Below are 19,005 nucleotides of genomic sequence, written 5' to 3'. Positions count from 1 at the left end.
GTAAATTACTATTCTCAAAAATTCAAATCAAAAACTAAGACTCAAACAAATCTGAGGCTCATTCTGCTATGAGTTGATTATCAGAGAAGTGACTGGCATGTAAACAGAAAGAGACTTGGTGAGTAACTCTGACTTGAAAATTAAGAGCTGAATTCTCTGTTATATTTGTTATTTTATGACAAATCTATAGTATTTGCTAAATCCAATGAAGTGTAAAAATATTTGTTAGATATTTTCAAATATGTCCTCTGAAATTAAAACATCTGAGCAGATAGCATTATCAAGTTGAGGAAAATATGTTTAGCTTATTTGCACAAACACACTAAATCAAGTCCAGGTTTGGCTCGATTCGTGCTGCACAACGTGTTCTATTTTGAAATCCAACGTGAATGATCCGCATATAGATATTTACATATAAATATATATTATCATATAAAATATATTTTATATATATCTATATAATTCATATGTCTGTTAATATAGCACTGTCCCAAACCTTGTTTTGCCCCATAATGCAATACATGGGGAATATTAACATTTTTTTTATGAGAGGGTTATGAGGAGGTAGACTCATTGGAATGATACTCACTGGTTGAACGATAAAAACAAGCCGTTTTTTAAATAATGCCTCTAGTCATGCAGATATAAACAATATAGCATGGACTCCTGTATAATGTATGTACTGCTGCAGTGGAGGACACAGTCTCCTTGGCATGAACATAACCCTGAAACGCACCTTTAGAATCAGCACGAGGGGTCGTGACAGAAGGATATGCCCTTTCAGTAGTCCGTACGCTTTCAGTTTTCAGTGCTCTTAAATAGCCCTTTCCCCACATAAATGGATTTAAAACTACATTGTTACTTGCCTACTTTAACTTATCCTTCCGACACACCCAAACACTGCTGATAGAAAGTAAATCAGTGCTATTACATCGTCAACACCTATAGCCATCCGTGGACATAAAGCAGTGAAATCTAAACAACAGCAACGGTCCATATACCATGCATAAATGCATACCATACTTTGATAAGCATGGGTTACAAACACAACTTGGCACTGAATGAAGGCCGGGGCCATAATGTAATTACTTCCCTGCTGCCCTGTTAATGGAGACTACCACTGATATGGCTGTCAGCCATCAACGCATCACTACCAATGGGAACTTATCACCTCACCATCAATCTAGCCTTCAGTACAGGTAGAGGCAGAGCCAGCCCAGACGCTGATGGGACATGAAGTCCATAGTCATGTGGTTCAGTGCCATACGTGTGCTACATGTTCATGTGCTATACAGCTGTTTTTCTAATGTGCGTAAAATAGCTATGCGGTCATGATACGTCTATGGATCCATTCTGAGCCTAAAGAAAAGCTGAAGAAGCTGATGTTTCTATGCCGACAGGTACGTGCATGAATTGACTCAGTTGGTGTGTTAAGCCTACAGCAGAGCACAGGAACGTTTGATAGATTGATGTTTGTAAATCTACAGATGAGTGCTTCAGTTAATCCACACCTCATTCCCAAAACCACTGTATTTTACACAGGAATGAACTCTGCGGTCCATGCACACATACAAATACACACACACACACACAGGCATGCACACAAGTACTACAAACATGCACACACATATATAAACACACACACATAGAGTAACGTGGTATCAGTACGATCTATAAAACAGAACTAGATCTACCAAAATATATAAGCCCAGACATGGGCCAAACCACCAAATGAGTCAGATGTCCTACTCCATTTTTCTGTAGTTTCAAAGTCTGCTGTTGTCTGATTTTTTTTTTTTTTGCATGGGTTATTTGCACTCTCACCTTGCACCAGATTTGAAGCTATTTAAAAGCTGATATATAAAGCCTTTTTTCAAAGTCAAATAATAATGTTAGTAGAACAAATTGGTCTAGGTTGCATAGTTTTTTTTGATTTGTGGGCTTGCATCAAGGTGAGAAAGTGCATTTGTTTGCTGCTGAAACAAAACATTGATTCCTGGCCTAAAAAGAATCAACACTGTTGTTATCTTTGAGCAGTGCAACCGTTAGGTAAGGCAGTGATCTATAGAGTACACTCCTGCAAGCTCGTATCGCGTTCCCTTCTTTTTGAAAAGGCCACTGCTCCAACCTTCACTGCATTGTCGCTGAACGTGTTGTGAATATGAACCATTTCCTGACCCATGTTACAATGGCCCGGGAGGCATTATAGAGATAATAATGTAAAGGAGCAGTGCCACTAGCTACAGTATGCCGTCCATGTCCCTGCAGTTAACTCTCCATTTGTTTCCCACTTGCCTACATGTTACAGTAATTAAGGGCGTTTCTTTGTTCAGTATTTAAGGTTTGTTCTCAAATGCGCAACTAGAGCGTTGACGGGAGACAACTGTAAAGATAAGTCCTACACAATGACAAATATTATGTGTGCTTTTGTCAATCCTCGCCAGACATCAGTTTGCGTAACAGATATCTGATTATCAAAGGCAAATGAACGCAAAAAACGAAGCAAAAAGAATGACAGCAGGTGCGCGAAAGAAACGCATCATCGCTTACAACTCCTGCTCACATGTCTTTTAAGAGCCATTGTTATTGGGAATACCGTTATACATCATACCATTATAATAACACCCCCCTCCCCCGCCCCCCCACAAAAAAATAAATGAAAACAGCAAATATGTACATCGTATAAGTAAACAGGAATTATACATGAATTATATACACTTCAATTTTCTCCATATTTTGAGAATAACAACCTGATACATCCATCTACAGTAAGGCTTTACAGGAACTTTACACAGTTATGTTTCTTCTTTACATCTACAGACCAAAGTAAACAAAAGGAGGTTTGACTTTAGCACCTTGTTTTTTTTTTCTGTTCATAAAAGCTAGAGGGATGAGCGGCTTCGGACATCGCCGCTTATTATTACAGCACATTTACACTACATCTCACACTACACCGTACATGCCATTTCTCGAACCGCTTTTTACTAACAAAGTATCGTTCAGCTGGTTCAGCCGCAGCAGAGCTGAGTTACATGTAGCGTGCTGGATGACATTTTAGCTAGAGGGTACCGTATGAGGAATGCCCCATGGCCATCAATAAAACGACATATTTGTGAATTGTAAAACAATAAAACGACAAAATTCTCTCAAGATTGACTGACTAACTTTGTTCCCCAACATTATAAATAGCTGTGTATATTGAAAGCTATATATAATTTTGACTGGCTGTACACTTTAAAAAAATATGCACAAAAATGTAAAATAAACCTTCTTTGTAATATGTAATATTAATACCAGTACTACACTAATCAGAATCAAAACACTATACACAAGTTGAAGACTTACACAGGACAGGAAAACATTATTTTTTTCTTTTAACATTTGTTTTCACCAATAAGAAAATAATGCATTTTGTTTTAATCAAGCAGAAATAAACATGAGAACGCAAACACGCACACACACACGCGCACGCACGCTAACCCTTATGATCACTTCTGTGCAGGTTGAAGAACAGTGGCACCAAATGCTCTGCTGTAAACGTGTTTGGGCAGGGCACGCGTTCGGACGGGGCAGAGCAGAGTCAGTAGGGCGTGAGGCAGGTCATTTGTGGGCGGAGGGAACCACACTGGGCGGAGCTACAGGGAAGCCCCGCAGTTCGCGTAGCGGTAGCACCTTTGGGTGTGTTTGTCAGCACCATGAATCTAAATGAATTACACTCACCGTCCTGCATAATTTCAGCTCGGCTTTACAGCAGAACAACATGACATAAAGTTCATATTTTTCCAACCGAAGACAGTAATGCGTAATATGTTCCACTTGTATACTTTTCATATATGAAGGCTGGAACAGTGCAGGAAGTAATCTCATCCAGTATGTGCTGAAGTTAGCTAAACTAGGTGACCTCATTTCACCATTTCACTTCACAAGAATACAGAAATTTGGAATTACACCCCAGCGAGCACCACATATTCCATGGAACCATTTGAAATATTTTCATGAATTTTTCGCCCAGATTTTTCTATGCGACAAAAAAACTGAAGACTGAAGACATAACTGTTGCTATTGTTGAATCTTGGCACTTTTCTTGCTATACATTCGGCAAACATTAAAAAAAAAAATGAATAAAACATTCGTTAAAAATGAATAATAAAAAAAAAAAACATTGGACTGAAACTTCACTGAGATAAATCACAAACACGCAACAAAATCTGGTAGGCGTATCCAAGGGCAATAATTAAGGTGCAGATTCAATCAAATCTTTCAGCGCTAAAACTTCTTTCCTTTGCCTACCTCAGAACAAAATCACCTGTTTTCTATGGTCTAAGTGTCACGCCCTTTAGTTTAGTTTTTTTTTTTTTTTTTTTAAATGTATAACACCCTGTATGGCACCTTAATTCAATCACCACCTAGATCTCACACTATTCTGCTGGCCGGCAAGACGGCAGGCCGAGTCGATGGACCCACTCCTGTTCGAGCTCAGAGACGAACGAGGTTCGAGACGCCCTCCTAACGCAGTCACCCTGGCAACGTCTCTCACGCGGCGCCGCCCCCGTTTGAGAGACGCTCCGTTCCAATCGTCAGTCGCACCACAACTTCACGTCAGCCAGAATATTATAACCATAGCAACACTGGAATGTATAATATATGGCGGTATAGTCTCATGTCATTGACACATGCTCATGTACAGATGTGTTGTGTTACTGCACTGGCGCATACATACACATGCGCGCGCACGCACACGCGCGAGCACATACAGACACACACGTAATACAGTACTGGCATTGCTGTTTGCTGGAGGGCCAGCCCTGATGGGGGGGGGAAGGGGTCACTGCCCCCACTGGAGAAAAGGCACAGAGGAGGGAGGGGGGTCAGGTGTTCGAGGAGAGGGGGCTGGTTGTTTTTTTTTTTTTTGTAGATACATGCAGTGCTTGAAAACAGAAGAGAGTCGTGCAATTTTCATCAACTTATTTCATTGCGGTTATAAAAAAATACAAAGACTTAAGAAAATGCATTTCTGCCGTTGTAATATTGCAATATTATTATATTATTTCATGTTTAAAGTTTAAAGCTTGGCTTAAACTACCTTCTCCTGAACATTAGTTGGATGAAAACAGATATTTGTTATTCATCAAACTAGGAAGAAAACTGTTAAAACTTTGGTTTAAACAGTGACAACATAAATACTTCTGCTTCAATGATATTGGAATATTAAGATATCCATTGCTGTTTGCAAAGACCACTTACTGCCATATATTAGTTGGGTGAAAACATTTTAATACAGTGGTTAAAGTAAAAGGAAAAATCTGGGGCCAAAATGCATGTGGCAGTAGTTTAGGACATGGTTATGGATGCAGTGGGCTACACTTTATAAAAACTATTTCAACAAAAATATCTTGTGCTTTTTGTATGGGAAGAAATCTGATGTCACTGGAACAAATACACCAGAAAATAATTTAATCATCCCCATGCTTACTTTGGCACTGTAAATTCCACCCTCTGCCAGAGCTGATAAGCATTATGAGTGTTCTGGTGTAACAGGGGTGGGGGACACACATCATGGGTGTTTGAGGGGAGTCCCCAACCCCACTGTAAAGAGCTCTTAGATTAAAGGTTTTATATATATGCAAATCCATTATTATTATTATTATTATTATTATTACAGTTATTATTACTGTTATTATTATTATTATTATTATTATTATTACTGCATGATAATTATTATTTTTTTATTATTGAATCCATTTTTATCAATTGAACCTAAGTGATTATTGAAACAACTGACATCAGGGTCCAGTACTAAATTATATACATCCTGGGCCCTGTGCTGTTTTTCATGTGAAGAAACTAATGGAATTGCAGTGGGAAAGCCCCCTCTCTCCCCTCTTTTAAACATAGCTCACTGATGCAGGAAGTGTGGTTGAGTACAATGCAACATTTGGAATCTGTGAGGCCCCAACCCTACAGCCTAATCTATCAACCCTGAGGTCTCATATCTATAATCCAATCTGGCAACCATTAGGCCCAACTCTACCAGCTCAAATTGGCAGCCATGAGTCCCCACCTCTACACCCCAATCTGGTAACCCTGAGGACTCAAATCTGTGACCCATACTGGCAACCATAAGGTCTAAATCTACCAGCTCAATCTGGAAACCATGAGGTCCCAACACTACGGCCCAATCTGTGCTGCTATTATATTCTATTCAAAGCCCAGTATTTGTGCCTGCATGCAGACCCTAAAGAAGAGAGATTCTCCAGCAAACAACAGCGAGCCAGAATTGTGCGGGATGGAAAAGGAGACCCTGGGGGAGGTGCATGGATGTGCTCTTCCAATGACCTTGCCACCCGCAGAGTGGGACAGGAGGGGAGGACTTGGTCGGGGAGAGAGAAAATTGATGAAGTCCAGACATATCCTATGATCTGAAAGTTGTGTGTACAGGCTCATCTAAAAAAAAAAAGGTTATAAAGTGGCTGAATTTTCCCATGGTACTCAATTCCTGGAAAGGGACCTAATGCCGACAGAGGTGGCAGGGTTGGCCAATCACAGATGACAAAGATGTGACGGGGGGAAGGGCTACTTGCATGCTCCCACATGATCTCCGTTTATCCCCCACCCCTCCCCGCCCCACCCTAGGTAAAATCCCTAAAAAAAAAAAATTAAAAAAAAAAGAATCTGCACCAGAATACACCTGAGTCCCTCGCTGCTGAGGAGGAAGGGCGAGCAGCAACCAAGGATGGAGCCCAACGCGGCCGAACCGAGCCGAGCGTCCGGGAGGCCAGCCTGCGGAAGTACGGCGACGCCCACGCGCAGACGCGGTCACGCCTGACGGACGACGCCGTCTCGGCGAGACCGAGCGGGATCCGCGGGCGGGAAGAACGCCAGAGGGGCGAGGGACGCCCAGACAGGACCTCGTGAGGACCTTGGAAACTCTGCGCGTGGACTCCCCCCCCCCCCCCCCGCGGGCTGGCCTCGGGTTGTTTTCCATCCCCGGCAAGAACCCTTCTCCCCTGGTCTCACCCGCACTGCTCAGGCCTGGGCTTGCCGGCAGCGCCCAGCCGGTAACCTGCAGGAAGAGAGAAGGCTCTTCCTCTCTGTGAAGCACCTGGACGCTCCTCGAAGTCCTGACCCATCGCTCAAACTCTCACGCGCACCCGATAATAATGCTTATCGCTATTAGCTTTATGATCGTCATAGTACCGATGATGATGCAATTTGTACACGCCTATCAAATTTTATCCCTGACAGCGAGATACTTGGAGGCCAAGTGCACCACAGACCAAGACGGTGGATTACAGTACAGGTGTGTTTACAGGTGTGGTTTGGCTTTTTTTTTAGACAGCGGCCAGCAGAGGGCGACAGTGGTGAGCCCCGCACGCTAAGGGAGTTAAGAAACGCGTCCCGCTTTGAAACTGCCAGGCTGACCTGGTTAGACTGTGTACAAAAATTCAGGTATATTCAGGCAAAGATAGCTTCTATTTTCACAAGCTTTAAAATGTAGATTTTTTTTTTCACATTCTTATATCTAAGCCATCGAAAAATAAACATGATAATGAAAGAGTCACAGTACACACTGAAAAACATGTGTGCATGTCAGGATCCCCTTTGGAATCAGTGACATACACTGGCACCTTGTTGAGTTTATTACTGAAATTGAATTCAATTTGAACCGCGATCTGCGAAAGAGGAGGAAGGATTTAGAAGGGGAAGAAGATAAAGGAGGAGAGGAAGAATTGATATGTTGGGAGGAGCAGAGGGATGATGGGAGGGCAGGAGAGTGGTCTGTGCTTTTAAACGTCATCTTTTAAAGTTTTATATCCATAACCGTTGCTTTTGCTCTGGCTGTTTGCTTGCCTGGAGAGCGGTGACAGCTTCGGTTCTTTGGGAAAATACGGCTGATTCTTAGCCGATATAAATTTGATCCGTCTGGATTCATTGCCGACCTCACCGTGTGCAGCAGCAGTACGCCGCACGTTTAAAAATTGTGCTATTTTCTAAACGAAAAAAAACAACATATTTTCTCAAATGTGAAAAATGGAATGCACTTAGTTCTATTTTTCATCTCTGAAAGACCGCCGAGAGTGGAGCAGCACTTTCACAGAAAGCCCAAATGACTGTTTCCTTTTTTTTTTTTTATGAAAATAGCTCTACATTGATTCACCGCCACTCTGAAACGGGGGAAATGACTGTAAATCTAAACTCCCACGCCGCCGGACGTTAAGAGGAGAGGAATCAATCAAACGCAGTTATTGCCATTTTAACTGCGCTTTGCGAAGGTGTAGCACTAATATGACTCTCACGCTAATAAATACAGGACTGTGGGAAGGCTCTGTACTGATCGATGCTCTACGTCTTCAGCTGGTGGCACACCTCGCCTAACACCTATGTCTTTGCCGCGAGCTTTTGAATCACGGTGTTTAGGCTGTGCTTTGGATTTTGGTGAGAGTCCATTGGTTGGCAAATGTTCTGGCATTTACTTCAGAAGCTTGTACGTATGTGTATCGTTGCCTTTTGAATTTGTTCACGCTCATTTCGGGAAACAAAACAATCACGCTAGATACCTTACCGAAAAATCCGTTATCGATAAATTCCAAGGAAGCCACTGACAAAAGATTTCTGCTCTGAAGCTTTTCATAATGCAAAAGAGGGAAGGGGACACTCTACTGCAGTAATGCTAATTGAAAATATTACTCATCGTATTACTTGATAGTGACATCGTTTTCGAAGAGAGAGATCATTTTTTTAAGGCGGTCTGACTCGTAATGCCACTGTAACACTGCAAGCACCAAATGAGCGAGCTTTGGTGGGTCTTAAATACGATCTGCCACCTGCAGTGGTCACAGTGATATCGGCAAATTCAGTAACCTGCACAGATTCAGCAGAGCTTAAGTAATGGGGGAAGGGGGGGGGGGGGTAAAGGCTGTGCAGGGCTGGGGGTTCAGTCTCTGTACAAGAGACAAAACATGGGCGTTCACCCAGAAAATTGTAGAAGAGGGTGTTTGCTCAGAAAAGAACAACAAAAAAGGGAGCGTTCTCTCTCTGAAAAAAGGCAGAACTAGGTGTAGGTGAAAGAGAGAAAATCGTGTTTACTCTCTGCGCAAGAGCCGGAGCAAGGCATTTAACCAACGAAAAAGGAAGAACGGAGTTGAAGAAGAGATGTGGGTGCATTTGCAGTTGAAGAAAAAATGGCTCATTTTTGTCTCGGGATTTTCAGAGCGGATACACTAACTGCTTAAAACGGCCCCCTGGACTGGGCCTGGAAGTGGCTAGCATTGAGCAGTCTGCAGGGTGGGGGGGGGGGGGCGCTATCACCTAGCCTCCATCCTTCCCATCATGCTCTGTCGGCAGCGTTAGTCAACACACGCCCTGCGACAAGAGATGCTCCTCCTTTGGGTACAGACAGTAATGACCATCACATCTGTGAAGCAGAAACACTGAAACACTTAAACGCTGTACATTTACACACTCTGACAGGCACCCAAACCTAAAACAGCTTATCCGTTTATCGTACATCTGTAGGCTTATGCGTGTTAAAGCAACTGAAAATATATCACTTATACTTTCAGCTGTTTTAACCTGTTTTTGTTGCTACATGTCATCTTTTTATATTGGTTTTCATTAACGAACAATTTGAACATATGAAAACGGACTTGGAGACGGTGACACAAACATTTTACGCTTCTGTCAAGGAACAAACAAATCAAACGCAGGTGAATGGGAAACAGGCGTGGTGACACAGAGAAAGACAGAGAGAGAAAGAGACAGAGGGGAATTGAGAGGGAGACAGAGAGAGAGAGCGGTACGGAGGAAGGGAGGGAGGGATGAGGTCTCATAAGGAGGACTCATACTGAAGCAGCTCGTATAGCAGGGGTCCGTCTCGATAGCGGATCCCTGCGGCGCTGGGCGTGATGTACTGCAGAATATTGATGGTTCTCCTCAGACGCCGGTCCACAAAGTGGGCATCCCAGGCCGGGTAGCGCTTCCTGGGTATGTCTATCTTGATGAGGGGCCCCTCCGGGCGGTAGGGTCGGCCCCTGGTGGTGGTGGGCGTGGTGGACCTCACCTGGAACACGGGCAGGCAGGTGTCCCCTGCCAGTTCCTCCTCCTCCGTGTGGTCCCCCGTGGAGCCCCTGCTGGGCGTGGCCTGGGAGCCACGGGGCCCCGGGGTGGAGGCCATGGGCTCGGCCTCGGGGGGCAGCGGGAGCCCCCAGAGCAGCTCGGCGCAGCAGGAGCTGGCCAGCACGCGCACGCGGGGGCCCATGGGGTGCAGCACGCCGTAGTACAGGAACATGAAGAGCACCCCGGAGGCGAAGCTGAGGTACACGCCGCACAGCGCCGACACGGCGTACGGGTCGGTGGTGGCGGGGTCCCGATACGCGTACCACAGGCAGGTCAGCACCGTGTTCTCCAGCAGCACCACCGAGTAGTAGGCCACCATGCGCCAGCGGGTCCGGCCCTCCTTCACGTTGAACCAGCAGAAGATGTAGACGATGCCCACCACCATGTTGAACAGGACCTCCTCCCACTTGGACATGCAGAAGTCGGTGCCCCCGTGCACCACCCAGAAGGCCATGGCGCACCAGTGCACCACCACGAAGATGCCGAAGTAGAGGTGGAAGATGGAGGCAAAAAGGGCGAAGGAGAGCACCCGTGAGGAGATGGTGAAGAGCCGCCAAAATAAGTGGATCACGGCGCCGCGGTAGCTCATGCTCTTCTTGTCGTCCCGAGAGTCCCGCAGGAGTTTGTGGTAGGAAGCCAGGACCCAGGCCAGGGACACGAGGGACCCAACGGAGGACATACCTGCACCAATGAGAGACAGAGATAGAAAAAGAGTTCAAATAGTCAGCCACAGAACAAGGGTTACAGCAAACATGGATGTGCAGGAACAATACTGTCAGAACTGGGCCCTGGCAATACATATCAAATAGGAAAAGATTCCTAAAAGGAAAAAGTCATAACTTAACAGCTAATTCTTAATGAACTTTGCTCAAAGCCAATATTAGGTCATGTCTTTATTAAAAATTCTGCAAGCAAACTATGGATTCCAGGAGGATTTTCAGACAACATCTGGCCTGCCTATTGGGCCTTACATTATAGTGTCAGGGGGACATCCAGCAGATGGAAGCTTCCCTCAAAAAAAAGATTTACTTTCAAAATTTTCATCACCCTCCATACTCTAATTCAACACCTTCTCTTCAACTTCTCCATCATTTAAATATCCCAGTAATGTTCTGTGTACACCGTATACATAGTAAGGAAAAATAGATTTCTTTACCAATGTCTGTGGCTCCTTGGGGCACCAATCGATTTTAGCGTCTGTTCATTGCGAAAAACCATAACTATACAATGGAGATTGGAGAACGTAACTAAAGTTATGATCACTAAGGACTCAGATGAGCTCATAGCTCGGCCCTGGCCCCTCCCCGTGGGGGCGGAGCCGCAGGGCTCCCCTTACACTGCAGCGTCTCGGCCCGGTTCTTCTGAATCATGATGCAGAGCTGTAGCACCAGCTGGGGGGCGCTCTCCAGGAAGGTCTCCAGGAGCCGCAGCATGTTGACATCAGCGTACTCGTACATCATGGCCCAGTAGAACCGCCGCTGGTGCGCCTTCTGCCGCCGACTCTGAATGCCCAGGTACATGGTGCGGATGTATCTGCGGAAACAAGCCCGGGGGTTAAAGGGGTACGCGGCCGAGAGCTCCACCCACCCGCAGAGACAGGGGAGGCAGTGAAACGGGCACGCGCTGAGGACGCGCCTGCAGAGACGGGTGAGACTTAGACAGGCACAAGGTGAGGATTTACAAATGTTGGGTTAAAGGTGAGGCTGAAGATATTGCTGCACCATGCAGCTCAGGTTTGAGCCAATGGAAGAATTCACACACCCTGCTATGCTCTATTTAAGCACAGAAACAGCCAGCCAAATTGCATACTGCATATGCTTTCACTTAAATATATAAACACAGACTACTACATTTGGCAAAAGAGAAGAAGAAACTTGAATGCTGTAGCAGTGCCACAAGAGGGCGCCAGTCCTCGTATAGACAGCTTAGCGTCATTCACAGCAGTAGAACCAGAACAGGATTTTTGCAGGCAGTGTAAAGGACTGGAATCATACACTCACTGTGACAGCTTGCTTGGTCTGGCACCACGTGTTCTGTGAAGCTGACGCATGCATGACGCCATTATTTTTTTATTTGTGCGCGCTTTCTTCCAATACGAAGCGTGACCTTTAAAATGCGTGGTCCACTTAATCATGTTTCTAAGGATGTTCTTGAGAGAGTCAGCAATGAAACACAGCACATGTTACATAATATGCATTTGCAAACTACAAATGAAGAATGGCTTGAAAGATCTTGTAAGTGAACATGAACATTTAAAGCGTTAAACCTTCATACACCGTTGAGAATTACATTACATTACAGGCATTGAGGAGACGCTCTTATCCAGAGCGACTTACACAACTTGTTACATAGCATTTACATGCCATTAATACAGCTGGATATATACTGAAACAATGCAGTTTAAGTACCTTGCTCAAGGGTACAACAGCATTGTCCTACCTGGGAATCAAAACTGTGACCTTTAAGCTCCTTACCCATTACACAACACTCCCGCCCGCCCAAATGTTTACTCTAACTCCTGAACGGGAGTAGGGGAGAAAGCAAGGACCCTTGACTTAATGATCTTGAAAGTTCTCCCATATCTCCAGATCAAAGGTTACCAGGAAAGTGCGACCGAAAAGTTGGTGACAAACTGACTCTCATCCTCATCCAAAGATGCCCCTTCCTGGGGGTTCTGGTGAAGTGGGCACAACTTAGCCAGTCTCCGTTTAGCCACCGCAGTGTGCCGAACTGCGGCCTGTCTGTCTGGCAGCGCCTCCGCCCCCCCAGCCCGTAATCTCCGCGATTACGCAAACAGGACACGCTTCCCTGGCGGCGGGTAAACCGCTCAATTAGCTAACCGCGCGCGGCAGTCGGAGCGGGAGCTCTGGGAGGGCTCTCTTTGGTGAGGAGACGGGAACCGACACGTCAGAGGAGTTCAGGGAATCCCGCCTCCCTGCCGAGAGCAAACGCGCCGATGCAGACGCGGAATCAGGGATCCGACCCTGCCCTCCGTTTACTCTGAACGTCACCGCGCATCCGCAAGATTCTTTCTGCATTATAACGCCCCCTTTTAAAGAACAAACCGATAATGTTGAACTTTTCCGGGAACAAAGTACAGGAGTACAAACCGTCCCCAAGAAACTCTTGCATGTGCTCAAGATTAAAGAGCAGTGAACAAATATTATGAAATTGTAATTATGAACTTCTAACTAGGAGTGTGACCCGGGAGCTAAAAAAAAAGCGTGATTGGATAAGGGATGAATGTGTTGGAGGGCGGGGACTGTCATGTTATGGGCCGTGAGGCAGCGTGGTTAGACCCGCAGGTCTGAAAGCGTTTAAGGCGGGGAGCGGGACGATGCGCGAAACGACGGCATCCCCAGAGCTCAGTCGGACACTTCAGGGCCTCGCGTTAATCCCAGCCTGTTCTCACATCGTGTAAAAACGCTCCTCCATTAATAATTTGTTGCGAAAATCACGACAAACCACTCGCGCCCGCGCGTCCTCGAGGCCGCCTTTAGCAAGGGCACCGGCCTTTTACCGAAGGGAACTCATTTCCGTAAAGGAATTAAAATTTGATGGCGGATAAGTATCGGGTGCCGCACTTAAACGCTCGACCGAGCGTGACCAGGCTCGCGCCGTAAACCTAGAACCCAAGCAAACCGCTCCGGCGTTTCATTACGCCGTGCGGGAGAACACCGAACCCCATCCAGGGAAAGAGATAACCGTCAATTATATATGAAACACAACGCCATGCCTTTCGAGAGACCTAAAAACAGGATCGTGTCTGGGAAAGAAAAAGAAAAAAGCAAAAGAAGAACGGGAAGATAATCTTGCGGCTTTGTAAATGCAAACGATCGACAGTATTTTCCATTTCTCCCCCCCCCCCCCTTCTGGCTCAAGCTGCTAAAATGTTGCCTGTCCTATTCGGATACCATTCAATGTGATGCACCGCTCCAATACTGGCTGTGGCCAGGAGTCCTGCAGGAAAGGGCATAGTTTGCCACAGTGCTACTCAAGAAGGAGAGTTTCTACTGGCAGGATATTCCCTGCTTCAATAAACAAAGCAGTTCTATTGGTCAGCTGCCTGCAATCAACCTGGGCCGGCTGAGCCAATAGCGCTGGTTTCCACTCCACATACACAAACACAGTCTCGGCTACATTTTCTTGCACAGTCCAATTGGTTTCAGCAGATCTCCACCATAATATTTGATTGGCCGAAGGAGTTTATCATGGCTTCCCTGACATATACTGCCCCTTGTCTGTCCGTATCTTCCCGCTTAAGACAACTAGCTTCAATGGATTACAAAGGGCTACTTGCAATAAGGACTCCCACAATTTGTAAAATGGCAAAACCACATTCTGGTGACTCACTTGTTGACAGAAGTGGCTGACATTGAATATGAATTTTGTCCACAGTGTTATCAAGGCAAAGTGGAAAGGTTACTTGGCTATATACCCTCGAAATATTTCAGCTGGATCTGTCTATATTTACCAAAATGACTGTTTAAACCAATCAATATGCCATTTTCATATAAAAAAGACGACTTACCACATATGCTTGATGTCAGTGAGGTTTTGAATGTCATTCAACGATTTTTATGGCATAACTATTGCAAGTAGCCCATAATCCTGAAGCCAGACACTACAGATATTTTAAATGATTTACAGTCCACTATCTACTAGTCCTTGAATCCATCTCACAGGTTTACAGTGGTCTGTGCATCCCTGCTTTGAAGCTGTAGCAATGCCTATGTTTCAAAACAATCATTTTGAATCAAGACATTCTTGCTTGCATGACTGAAACCAGGCACACTAAACCCCTGGTTTTGGATGGGGGTGAATGTTTCTTAGATGTTTCCATGTCTCCAAGCTCAAAGAAAGAAACCTGTACCCAAAAATTGCCCCAGACTACTCTCTTACCCTGAGCTATACATTAATGTAAAGTAACATGTGCTGCAATGCTGTTGTGCTTTTATTACTCAGAATTCAGCAGTTCTGACTCAAGTGACTTTAAGGGCAGGGACGGAGAGCTAGCCCAAACATTTATGTCATATTTTAGCTACATTTCTTTACATTTCATTTTCAATGACCCAATGAATAACAGCTGTCCCTATAAGGCATGGAAATAGACTCCTGACACAGACAACTTCATGGGGACTAGCCCAGGATACGGAATGCTGGAGCGCTCCTTAGTGTTCCTTATTTCGGGCTAGTCCCTGAGAAGTAAGGAGTAAGGAGTTCTTATCTATAGTTTGACTATCCTGGCTGTTCAGCACCTTTTCCTCTTTTATATAGTTGGCTTAAAGCACATTGGGCATCTTCCTTTTGATGCTTCATGATGGATCCTCTAAGAGAGGATCACCACCGCTGTACACAGTTGATTATCCAGTTAAGACAGGGTACAGTAATTAGTGGGAAAACCTGCCTTCAATGGCCGCTCCGGGAATGGAGTTTTCAACCTCTCTTATTGCCTACATTACTCACCGAAGCATCATCAGAGAACGTTCTGGCTTGGAATTGTAGCATCCAGTTTGAGTCCCGCCTGATTTGACAAAGCAATAACTGGCAAATGGTCTCTGAGCAGAACATGCCCAAAGTTAGGCAGAGTTCTGCTACGTTGGAGTTAGAAGCTAATACACAAGTCAGACAAGGGCAGCTAGCTGCATAATAAAAGCAAAGCTCAGACAGGCCCTCGCCAAACCCAAACTGACGGTGGGCACTGCTGTGATGTGCCAGGCGCAGTTGCAAACGAGCTTCAAGTTTGGAAAAAAAAATCAGGGAAAAGAGCTTTACTATATGCGATTTTGAAGTCTCGTAATGTCTTGCAGTACCGCGCGCAAAAGGTTACGCTGTAGCCTGAAATACAAAGCCGTTCGTTTTATGTTATAGGAAGCTATGGAAGTAACCAGAAACTTCAAGTTCTTCTAGAAGTTCTGCAATGTACGGTGTCGGTGAGTCAAGAGATATACTGCCCTGTCACTGTTCTGCATGACATCACTAGAAGGGAGTGGGCGTGAACCCAAGCTGTGCACCTGTCAGTGCGTCACCACAGCCCACATTTCATGACTGAGAGCAGGGCTCAATAAAAACGTGTTTGCAATCTTTATAACGGGCAACAGGGACACTCACACTGCAACCTAAAGTCTGTCCAAGCAAAGCAAAGGCAAACTTCCTGAGGCTCAGCCAGTAAAGGCTCTCACCATGAGTGAAGACCGGGCCCTAGCACCACTTCAATTCAGGCCTGTTGCCTGCCTACATGACTAACAGAGAGAAATAAAATGTGATTGGGCATTCTATGTTGGAGAAAAAAAGAAAATTAAAAATCATGGATAGCTGCATAGATCAAATAAAACTATATACTGTGGTATGGATAAGCCCGGGCACTCTTGGTCAAATTGCACGTTTTGTTGAATCTCTAAGTGAAAAGAAGTTAACATCTCAGTCAGCTGCTTAGAGGAGTCCATGGTTTTTTGAACATAAGCACAACACACTGATAGAGATTAGAAGGGTCAGAGTATTTATTAAGCTCTGGAATCGTCTTCAACTGGCTTCATTTAAGGCCTAATGAGTCAATCAAAGTTTTGAGACTTAAAAAAAAAAAAAAGATTAATGGATCAACTGGAAGAGTGCCCAAACTTTTGCACATGCCACATTAACAGTTCTTTATCTGTTAAATTCAGCAAATAAAAAATTAATTGTGCGTAAAGATTCGCAGAAATATGTCATATTTAATTTCCCTGGAGAGGCCGAGTTAACATCTTTTCACTTAGAAAATCAACAAAACATGTCATTTGACAGTGGGTGCTCGAACCTCAGCGTACCACCGCATATAGGCTATTACTGTATAAAAGTTTATGACAAATTATGTCAGTATCGCGCTGACTTTACTGGATGAAACAAAGTGACACGAATCAGTTTGGAAAACGTGATTCATTCTTTCGTCCGGGGTGCGGAGTGGCGCTCAGATTCGAGCTCGCGATCGTGTGGAGCGGCGGCGTGCTCGCAGCGGGTCCGTAGGTGTAAGAAACCGAAAACACGACGCTCTCACGACAGACTCCCAAGCCCTATGTGTCACTATCAGAGAGGCACGGCTCCGTGAGCTCGCCGCCGTTGCCGCGGGAACGCCTTCGCGCCACATACGGGGAGAGAGAGAGGGAGGGAGGGAGGGTGGGAGGGAGGGAGGGAGGGGGAGCGACGCCGCACCTCCTCCGAGCGCAGCGTGGCACTTTCGGGGCGCTCGGCGTTGTAAAGAGCTCCAGGCTGCGCGCGGGCAAGGGCTACCTCAGACCCAGCCTTCCGGATTTCACCTGGTTTCATTCATTTCTGTCGTTCTCCCCGACTTTCTGTTCCACACAGAGAGAAGCAGAGAGAGAGAGAGAGAGAGAGAAAGAGAGAGAGAGAGACACAGAGCGAGAGAGAGAGCGGTACGGAGGAAGGGAGGGAGGGATGAGGTCTCATAAGGAGGACTCATACTGAAGCAGCTCGTATAGCAGGGGTCCGTCTCGATAGCGGACCCCTGCGGCGCTGGGCGTGATGTACTGCAGAATATTGATGGTTCTCCTCAGACGCCGGTCCACAAAGTGGGCATCCCAGGCCGGGTAGCGCTTCCTGGGTAGCCACAACCTGAGTGTCTGTGACAAGCACCTAAACAAAATAAATATCATTTATGGTGCATGGCCATTATCATCTACATTATGTCAGTGTACATGTGCAATTAAAAAAAGATTATGCTTTTATTAAAATTTCATATTTTCTTCTCAATCACACTAAGACATTCTGTTTCATTTTCCTCTCATGTTTCTGTTTCAAACGACTTCTCGTTTCCTTTCATCTTCCACCCATTCCGCCTCTCTTCCTCTCTGCTCCTGTCACACTCGCACAGTCCCTTTCTCCTGCCTCCATCCATCATGATAAGTGGTTGATTTCAGCACCCGTGCGGTGTGGACAGCTCCACTGCACCCAGAACACCAGCGATCAGCAAAACATCTGGGCTGGGCTGGGCTGGGCTGGGCTCAAAGGACGCACCTACTCAGAGCACACCACAAACACAAACACAAACGCACGCACATACGCACACGCACATTTACAATCTTAAATCGCATACATCACACGCACACGCATGTGTGCTGGTGCACATACACACACGAGCGCACACACGCGCGCATGTACACACACACACACACACATTTACATTTTTAAATCACATAAATCTCACACACGCACATGCGCTGGTGCACGTGCACGTACACACACACACACATTTACACTCTTCAATCGCATATAGCCGACACACCACACGCGCACAGCCTATACCCGGTTTAATTACAAACATGGCCGCCCATCACCGACATAACAAAGAAGCGTCGGTGGTGCTCTCATTATTCTGTCTCTCTGGCTCTTCCTCCAGAGGACTCCCTTCATGAAGACGGCCGCTGACACGAGCCGCGCGCTCCTCCTGAACGCACGAAGGCCGTCGACGTTAACGCGCTCAGGGGCCGGATCCTGCCTTCCTCACGCGGCTCATGGAGATGACATCGCACAGCGTTGAGCTCGGTCCGAGCCGTCCGGGGCAGGCACCGTGCTAAAAACGCACGATCAGCCAACGGCTGTCAATGCATCATAAAAACCAAAACGTTATTTCACTTAAATCGTGAATAATTCTACGGCTGGTAGCCCGACCGCCCCGCCACCACCACCAACGCCAAAAAGCACCGCTACCGACAACGCCAAACACAGAAAGCAATGCCCACAGTGCCGCCGTTAGAGATGCCGAAACCGCTGCAGACGCCACCGGCAACTCCAGCAACAGGCCCAATTATAAAAATCCATCTATACTGTTATAATCAGTTATTTCTGGTGAGTACTTGGGTTGCCGACGGCTGCGCTCTTGTATCCGTCTGAGAGGGA

The 19,005-nt window shown here is 45.7% G+C and overlaps 1 protein-coding gene across 2 annotated transcripts in view; it reads right to left on the bottom strand.

Annotated features, from left to right (window-relative positions):
- Nucleotides 1-4,319: 4,319 nt before the first annotated feature.
- Nucleotides 4,320-19,005, bottom strand: part of LOC135252502 (XK-related protein 6-like) — a 30,789-nt gene continuing 16,103 nt past the window's right edge. The window contains exons 3-5 of one of the 2 annotated variants that reach the window (XM_064330654.1): nucleotides 17,572-18,679; nucleotides 11,453-11,649; nucleotides 4,320-10,797 (exon numbers count right to left, since the gene is read on the bottom strand). In XM_064330654.1, the coding sequence (XP_064186724.1) occupies nucleotides 9,827-10,797; nucleotides 11,453-11,649; nucleotides 17,572-17,762 (1,359 nt within the window). In that variant the 5' untranslated portion in view covers nucleotides 17,763-18,679 and the 3' untranslated portion in view covers nucleotides 4,320-9,826. The remainder of the gene's footprint in view (nucleotides 10,798-11,452; nucleotides 11,650-17,571; nucleotides 18,680-19,005) is intronic. The other variant, XM_064330646.1, reaches the window with a different exon arrangement.

This window comes from Anguilla rostrata, chromosome 1 (assembly GCF_018555375.3).
Source record: "Anguilla rostrata isolate EN2019 chromosome 1, ASM1855537v3, whole genome shotgun sequence".
Taxonomy (NCBI): Eukaryota; Metazoa; Chordata; class Actinopteri; order Anguilliformes; family Anguillidae; genus Anguilla; species Anguilla rostrata.
The sequence above is the reverse complement of the archived record's forward strand: the minus strand, read 5'-3'. Positions and strand labels throughout refer to the sequence as shown.